We start from the raw sequence: 8,625 nt of genomic DNA, 5'->3' as shown, positions 1-8,625 counted from the left end.
GTTCTCTCTTTTTTTTTTTTTTTTTTTTAAGATTTTATTTGAGTGAGAGAGAGAACATGAGTCAGGGGGAGGGGCAGAGGGAAAAGCAGAATTCCCAGATGCAGGGCTCAATCCCAGGAACCCAGGATCAGGACCCTGAGACCCTGACCCAAGCCAAAGGCAGACACTCAACCAACTGAGGCACCCAGGTGCCCCTCTCTCTTCTATTTCTTACATCAGATGCAGAGTCCCTGCAGCAGCCTGTCGGGATCCACCTGTATTGCCGCCCCTGTGTTCACCAAGGTAACCTATCCCTACTGCATGGTACAGTTAGGAACTTATAGGCAAATTATGGGTGTCATCAAAGGGGTGAGAAGGAAAAGAGGAAACTAAAAAGAACCTCGGAAATTATTATTTTATTCCTTCCCTGAGATAAGTAGCCCTGGGCATCAGGTCGCAAAGGCTGGGCTGATGGTCACTACATCTCACCTGATAGACCTCAGATACTCCCTCTCAGCCAAGTTATAACCTAAAATGTAATTCCAGATTCTAGAGGACTCTAGCTGAAAATGGGAGAAAAAGGAAATTGGGGTGTAATGGGGATAGTTACCACAAATGCCACCCATTCATCAATGCACTGTGAGACCAAACCACCTATTTTTATATTTTTTATGTAACATTACATCTCTTCACTTTTTAAAGAAAGTTTTCAGATTATTTATCTGAAATGAGCCTCAAACCCTCAAAAAAGGCTGAACATTTGCTATCCCTATTTCATAGATAAAGTACCTGAGTTCCACAGGTACTCTTAAGAGTTTCCAAGCTCCTACGATCAACTTCAATCAGTTAGTGGCAGAGTTGAGATTCTGGTCCAAGTCCTCTAAGTCCTGATTCAGAATCCTTAACAAATAATGCTGCCCATACTACTAACTGACAATAAAGATTACATCTGTGACTCTACATGTACTTAATGAAATCATATAACAAAGGTTAAGAGTTTTCAACCACCCTGGTTCCTATTTTGAACCTGGCTCTTGGTGACGTGAGCAACAACTTTATTAAATTAAGATAAAAAATAACTTACACATGACTGTAAAGCACACTACAAATCACAAAAGAATCCCAGCAACTCCTTGTTTTGACTAAAGTACAGTCAGTTGTCAGTAATTATAGGGAAAAGCATACTTACTACCATTGGCATCCCAAATCATTGCATATGATGAAAGTTTCTTCCATTCTGTGAATTCTGTTTTTGTTCAGCATCTTCAAGACATTTCGACAACCAGCGGTCAGTTTGTTGCATTTGAATGCCGAGTCCAGGCAACAACCACAGTTCAAATTCACTGGTACAGAGAAAAAGAGCAGATAGCAGACTCTGAGGACTTCCAGATTCTGAGGAGAAGTATTGTGATAAGCTTTTCGATTTGCTTTTTATTTCAATTAACCTTGAAATCTAATTCATGTTTCAAAGTTTAATAGTTGACTTGTTACAGGCTCGGGAATTTCTACTGTTAAACAATTTTGAGTTCAGATCCAAATGATTCCTTGACACAAACAAAAAAGAAAAGATAGCTGTTTTTCTCTGATGAAACAATAGTTTTAATAGCTGTGAAAAGACTGGTTTGTTTTCATGAATTATCTTACTAATGAGCTCTTGGCATACAAACAAGAAAAAAAAATGTGAGAATAAACTTTTTTTAAGACTAAAACAAATTAATAATGATACACAGCTTTCTAAATATTTTATTATTTGTTTCCTACCAAATAATAAACTCAGGGAAGAGTAACAAGTATGATGATCTACTTCACACTCATCACTGAGTTTATAAGCAACCTTTCATTTAATCCTCACATCAACTGTTTTGAAGTGTGCATTGTTAATTCCAATTTATAAGAAAACTGAAATCAGAAATACTAAATGCTTTGCCCAAGGTTACAAAGCTAATAAATGCTGCAGGCAGGGTCCAAACCCAAAAAGTTCTTGCTCCAAGCAAAAAAAAAAATAGATTCATTTAAATACTGACGCAGCACAAATGAACCTTTGCACATCACATCCAGGAAGAAAAACCTTTATTCCAGTGTGGCGTTAGCATAGAGAAGAAATTTTAAATCATCTATAGCCACACCACCCAAATTATTACCATTTTGTGTATTTTTCTACACTAATACTATAGTATGTTTATAATGTAATATTCAAATTTATTTTAATTAGAGAGACTTAAAGAAAAAGATTTTCTTGGGAGGAAGAGAGCACCACAGGACCTGGGGTTCAGTAATGGTTCCCATTCAGAGAACAGATACTTTATTCATGTTAGAGATGAAGAAATAAGGCCCAGAGAAGAGTTTTCACAAAACCACAGGGCAATTCAGGGCTAACCAGGACAAAATACAGTTCTTGTAGCACCCTGCCGAGTGTTTATTCCATCATGAAATCATATAACAAAGGTTAAGAGTTTTCAACCACTCTGGTTCCTATTTTGAACCTGGCTCTTGGTGACGTGAGCAACAACTTTCTCTATTAAATTAAGATAAAAAATAACTTACACATTTATTTCCCGTTTGTACAGAGTTTATATAGTCTGTGACTCCACATTACAGTCAAGGTTGTACGTGTTTTATTTATTGAGGTTATTTATCATAAACACATGGCCCCTCCTCCCAACTAAATTAACCATCATCTTTTCAATTCTCTTTCTATTCCCTTGTTTATCTTTCAGAGGCTTCTTTATCATCCATTCCTGGTAAGCACAATATTTCAACATCTCATCTTTTTCTTTTTCTTTTTTTTTTAAGATTTTATTTACTTATTTGAGAGAGAGAGAGCTCAAGCAGGGGGCAGGGAAAGGGAGAAGCAGACTCCCCAGTGAGCAGGGAGCCTGAAGCAGGGCTTGATCCCAGGACCCTGAGACCATGACCTGCACCAAAGGCAGTTGCGTAACTGAGTCACCCAGGCGCCCCCAATTTTTCAATATCTTGACAATAAATGATTAAATCAAGATTACCATCAGAAGACTTTGCCTCCTAAATCACTTTTGCCATTATGAGCAGTTCTGAGGCTACCCTATGACAACTCTTGAGCTGACAGAACCAAAGCAGCAAAGTAACTGGGATTTGTCAGTGTATTTATTCACCTATTCACTCACTCATCATAGTACAGACAATAGCCACATTCCATTCTGGGTCCTGAGGCCGTCCCTGCACTCAAAGAGCACGCATCCATCCTTTCATCTGTGACTTGTGAGCTCTACAGTGAGGCAATAAGGAGGTGTGATGACATCAAACATCCAAGCTGTTGACCATCCAAGAAGTAGGCGTAGTGTCTATCACAATGTGGCTGTCACTGCACTATAGAACTATCCTGGTAATGATAACTTTTAGGTCAGCTCAGAAATCATTACAGGGCCTTGATGCTAAGCACTAAAGCTACAGAAATCTATAAGTCAAGGAATAAAGTGTAACCCTTGCTTTCAAGGAACTCACAGTAAAGAGATGTGTCACAGAGACAGGTGGTAGGGACTCTGTTAGGATTATTTTAGGTTGCATTTTTTACTTATCTTCAGGAGCCCACTTAAAGGCAAAAAGTCTAACCAGACGGACTTTTTTAAAAATCCCAGAAATACTCTTTTTATTCCTAGTATCTACTTTGACTGACATCCACCTACACTATTTGTTAATTTGGGGTCTCCCAAAACTCTGATCAAGTTGAATCTCTTGCCTTTCCAGAGGAAGTCTGCACCTTGAATATCACAGAAGCATTTCCTGAAGACTCTGGGGAATTCAAGTGCATTGCAGAAAATGAGGCTGGGACTGCAGTCTCCACAGCAAGACTCTTTGTTTCCCCAGGTAATTCTTTTCAGGATCTCCCTGCTCCAATTCAGCCAAGAGGAGGAGGAAGATTCTGTTTCTATTTGAGGTAGTAAATAATTATATTTTTCAGGAGGAAAAGAAGTAGAGAAATCAGAGAGTTCTTCAAAGTCACCCATGAGCAAACTTGCTCCAAAACTGGCCTCTTTTCCCTGGAGCAGTGATAGCCACACAAAGGACAAAAAACCAGATGATACCCCAATGGACATTATTTCAACTATTCCTGAACCAGGCCGTCACAGTGAACATGAGATCCAGGTTCCAAAGGAGGATTTCTCCAATGAAAATTCCTCTGAGCTACAACCACAATGGTAAGCGCAGACTTAACACTTGATCATTCAACAAATATTCTTGGTTGGTTCTGCATAGTTCCTGCCCTTAGGGAGCTTGCGTTATTAGGTGAGTCACTTAATTCTGTCATTTCTCCCTTGCCCTCCATATCTTTGACCGGAGCTGAAACAGTAAACCAAAGGCTTAGATCCACATCTAAAGGTTTGTTACAGAGACTTCTTAAAAAACAAAAACAATCAACAAGGTTGAAATGGCACAAGATTTTGAAGCAGAATCTGTTCCACAGAAGAATTCAGGGTTTTATCTCAATATAAATACAAAAAAAAATTTTTTGATACAGGTTTCCTCTTGTTGTCTTAGAATACAGACAGAATTATCCTTGCTTTTAGAAGGCAAGTGTATAAATGAAAAAGATAACTGATTAGGTGATTTTTGCCAACCAGGCTATATACAAAACAAAATCTGCCATCATCCCCAACCCCCAAACATGAACCTCAAACCAAAATAGTGACTGGAAAAATAACAACTAAAAACTGATACTTAAAAGTCATTTGAAATTTTTTGTTTTACTAGCGTCTAAGAAGAGTCCACTAAATATTTTACCAACCTAAAGTTATCTTTATGTTAAATTTAGGTTAAATACCTTTAATAAGACTTAATAAATGAACATTCTTGACTATTTTCTAGTGTAACTAAATGTAGCCTCTGTTAATTACAAAATAAACGATACGGAAACCTCTTTTAAGAGATTTCTTGAGTAGTATTTGGGCCTATCAAGTGAATAAACTTATTGTATTCAAGATGGAAGGAATCAAAGGTCACCTACATGAAGTTCCACATTCTGCAAATGACTGAAATTGTAGATGATTGACTGATATTGTTGAGGGCTGCTTCCTCATGCTTCTATGACCCTGGGATAGGTATTTCTCCGAGTGTTTCTTACAATGAACACAGTAAAGGAAAGAGTTTGAACTTGGATATTAAAAGACCTGGAATAACATATGTCAAGTACATAGTAGGAATTCATAATAGTGGCTATTACTTCACTGCACTGGGCTTTTTTTTTTTTTTAGGATCAATGTATCTTCAATAACAGTCTATGACTATAATTTCTCAGTTGGCCTCCTTTAGCTTCTGGGATCTTTAGCTACTTGGATATAGCTACCCTTAAAAAGATTTCTCATGAGGTCAAAGAAGGGGTTTGTGGGACAAAAGACTGCAATTTATTCAACAAACATTTATTAAGCACATTTTATGTGTTTCTGTCAGCTTCTGTGGGAGACTTCCCTTCAGAAGACAACCAATACAGATATCTAAAACTTTTCTCCATGAATACCTATGTTTAGCAGTGAGACTTTAAGACTTAAGAAGGCACTGAATCAAAAAGGGGGGGGGCACTGAATCTATAATACAGTATCTTTCATAGGAGATTACCATGTTTTTCATTTTAAAAAATCACCTTTTAGAAAAATTATTCAATTAAAGTTCCATAAAAGTTAACAAGTTTGTACTGAATGTCAACTACGAGCCACAGTGTCCCAAGGAAAGATAAAAAATAAACAGTCCCTCCCTCCCTCAGAGTACATTTAGCTTCATTGAGGAGATACCTTATACCATGTAAGAGTCCATTACATGATTTCCTGTTTCATTTGAGTCTCTCTGCAAGCCTCTGTCTGATTAGGTTAGTAAAACAGATACTATCTTTGTTTTTCAGTTAATTATTAAAGCTCAGAGAGATTAAGCAACTTGTCTAATGTTACACAGCAAGTATATGGCAGAGTGGGCACTCACACTCAGGTCTCCAAAACAGGTAATAAGAAGGTTAATGTGCCTACAAAGTTGAAGATCACTAACCAAAGTAATGTTATCATTTTTACTGTTTGACTCCAAACCTAGTGGAATGTCCATTACTACTTCTTTTTTGTTTGTTTTGTTTTGTTTTGTTTTGTTTGATAGAGAGAGAGAGAGAAATAGCGCAAGCACAGGCAGACAGAGTGGCAGGCTAGAGGCAGAGGGAGAAGCAGGCTCCCTGCCGAGCAAGGAGCCCGATGTGGGACTCGATCCCAGGATGCTGGGATCATGACCTGAGCCGAAGGCAGCTGCTTAACCAACTGAGCCACCCAGGTGTCCCTCCACTACTACTTCTTGCTTGAAAAGAATGTAAGACCAAATCAAGCACTCAAAAGATTTCAAATTACAAGTGCTACAGTAGGACAGAACTTCAGTAATCATAGTGAATTATGCATAACCTGAAAATAAATGAAAATGTTCTCCACTCATTAGTCCTTCCATCCTCTATGTGGCATTTGCCTTCTCAGCTGATACAGCAGAAATTAGCTTCATCACATACATCTGACATCAGACTTTATAAAGACAAAGCTCACAGCACCATTTTACAACAGAATACATGGTTTACATTTTTTAAAAACAACAAGAGCTATAAGTGAAGAAAGGATAAATGAGTGACAGCTAAATAGCCAAGCCACCCTTCCAGTGATGATAAGACAAGAAAGAATTCCCCTAACAAGCAGCAGGAAATGGTTCAGTGAGATAGTGGGAAGTTACCTACATACTGGGAAGCACTAGAATGATTCACCAGAGGCCCTTACTGATAATTTAGAGAAATAAATGAAAAAGGCTGTCTTGGCCGACCGGTTGGAATATAGTTCATTCACCTGCCATCTTATGGATTCCTCCAATTTTAGGACAATTTTTATCAAATAAACAACTAAACCATTTGATGGTCTGTGAGGAAACAAAAAACACCATTCAAAAAAGCAAACCAAATATTAAAAAGCAGAAAAACAGATTCATAACAGATGATTAAATATAAACTATTCACTTCTGACAATGGGGCCATGAAAGAAGACCTTCCTTTCCTTCCCAAAATCAGCCCTTGATCCCCTTATTGGGACAAGAAACTTTGCCTAGATTTACCACGGAGCTACTACTACACTGTAACCAATGTTATATCTTACAAAAGCAAAGGAGAGAAAAGAGATAACGCTTAAAGGATAAAAAGTAAATGGGATAAAATTCCTCCTCAAATATGGTATGTTTAGAATCTGCCCTAGGTAAAATTGGGGACTTCATAATTTGTCCTGGGCATCTTTCCTACTTGCCTGGTAGGATAACCACTTAAACTTTTAGGTTTTAAGAGACCTCAAATCTAGTATCTCCACTTCCTTGCCCTAATCAAGCCCCATTCTCTCGAAGAACCAAGTATCAGTCACAAATGCCAAATTTAAAGTGCTTAGAATAGAGCCCTACTCATAGTAAATGCTATACTTGTTGGTTATTTTTGCTACTTTTATTGTCACTTGTATTTACACTTTAAGACTCCTAATTTGGATTAAAAGGCTTTGTCCCTATTAATGGAATCTGAAATATCATTGAGCAGATGTAGAGAAATATTTTGGGAAATTCCTGAAATAAGACTTGGTAGGCAAACACCTACTCATCCAATCTAGTATGCCTTTTCCACTGAGTAATGGCTGCATGCCCAGGAAGCAATTATCAAACTTCTCTGAACACCAAAGGAAGATACACCTACATGGTCAGCTGCGAAGAATTTTATATGGCTCATATGTGCTCAAACATCTATTGGATGGACCTACATGTACATGGTAATTAAAACAATACTGGAGCACCATGAGGGAGGGTAATAAATAGATTTGCTTTAAACAGGAGAAACGTACGAAAACTGAAACCACTAAATGGTGCTAATTCCACTCAATTGGCCTGATCCTCAGGCCACCTACTCCTCTTTATTACTTCTGTTGTTGATTTGAAGGTTTCTTCCTCTGTAATTATTTAGCTCCCTTCACAAAAATGGACATCTAAATACCAAGACAGTCTCCTTAATAAAGAGAGGAAAGTATATAAATGTTAAGTGTTAAGGAAGGTGAAGGAAAAGAGTTGACACTATAAAGCCCCAAATGTACAGAATGCTTATTTGTCTGGTAATTTCTTAAGTGTTTCAAAACTCTTGAAGAATAAAAGAACAAGGTCAAAGAGGCATATGCCATACAGATTCAGAAAACTTGCTAAGAAACAAAATCGTGTTTTTCCACCTCCCCACCTCCCTACCTCCCCAGTGACTTGTCACTGTGGCTCTCCTGCCTTTGCTGAGACCACACCCTGTCTCCTAAAACAAACTGCTTGAACTCTGCTCCACCCCTACTTGTATTTGGCAAGGGAGTGGTGGGGGGAGCCTTCAGATGAACAACTATCCAGTACAAATCAGTTTGGAACAAATCAATCACTAGTCTTATTTAGGGAGAATTTTTACTGGATAGAACGTCAGTCTCAGAATACAGGTTCCCTTTTAGTCCTTCCTTAAACAGGAAGGCTTCCAAGTCCCAACCACGATAAAGAAATTGAGTTTTCTATGTACTTTTGTCCATTTCCTAACTCTTTGCTCTTCTTCCGCATGAGCCTGCAAAAGCTTACAGTCAAAATTCACATCTAAAATAAAGAGGACTGCAAGAG

The 8,625-nt window shown here is 38.0% G+C and overlaps 2 protein-coding genes across 2 annotated transcripts in view; one reads left to right on the top strand and one right to left on the bottom strand.

The window, feature by feature from the left end:
* The window catches only part of KLHL3 (kelch like family member 3), a 259,630-nt gene extending 258,338 nt beyond the window's left edge, over positions 1-1,292 (bottom strand). The window contains exon 1 of the mRNA XM_045075471.1: positions 1,169-1,292. The gene's annotated coding sequence lies outside the window, so the exon portion shown is untranslated. The remainder of the gene's footprint in view (positions 1-1,168) is intronic.
* LOC101681113 (myopalladin-like) lies at positions 187-4,158 on the top strand. Its single transcript, XM_013052473.2, has 5 exons — positions 187-282; positions 1,240-1,381; positions 2,697-2,720; positions 3,703-3,822; positions 3,917-4,158. Exons 1-5 carry the CDS (start codon positions 220-222, stop codon positions 4,156-4,158), a joined length of 591 nt encoding a protein of 196 aa, XP_012907927.2. The 5' UTR covers positions 187-219.
* Positions 4,159-8,625: the final 4,467 nt, after the last annotated feature.

The sequence above is a fragment of the Mustela putorius genome, unplaced genomic scaffold, assembly GCF_011764305.1.
Source record: "Mustela putorius furo isolate JIRA1106 unplaced genomic scaffold, ASM1176430v1.1 tig00000145_pilon_pilon_pilon, whole genome shotgun sequence".
Classification (NCBI taxonomy): domain Eukaryota; kingdom Metazoa; phylum Chordata; class Mammalia; order Carnivora; family Mustelidae; genus Mustela; species Mustela putorius.
This window is presented reverse-complemented; position numbering and strand designations above follow the sequence as displayed.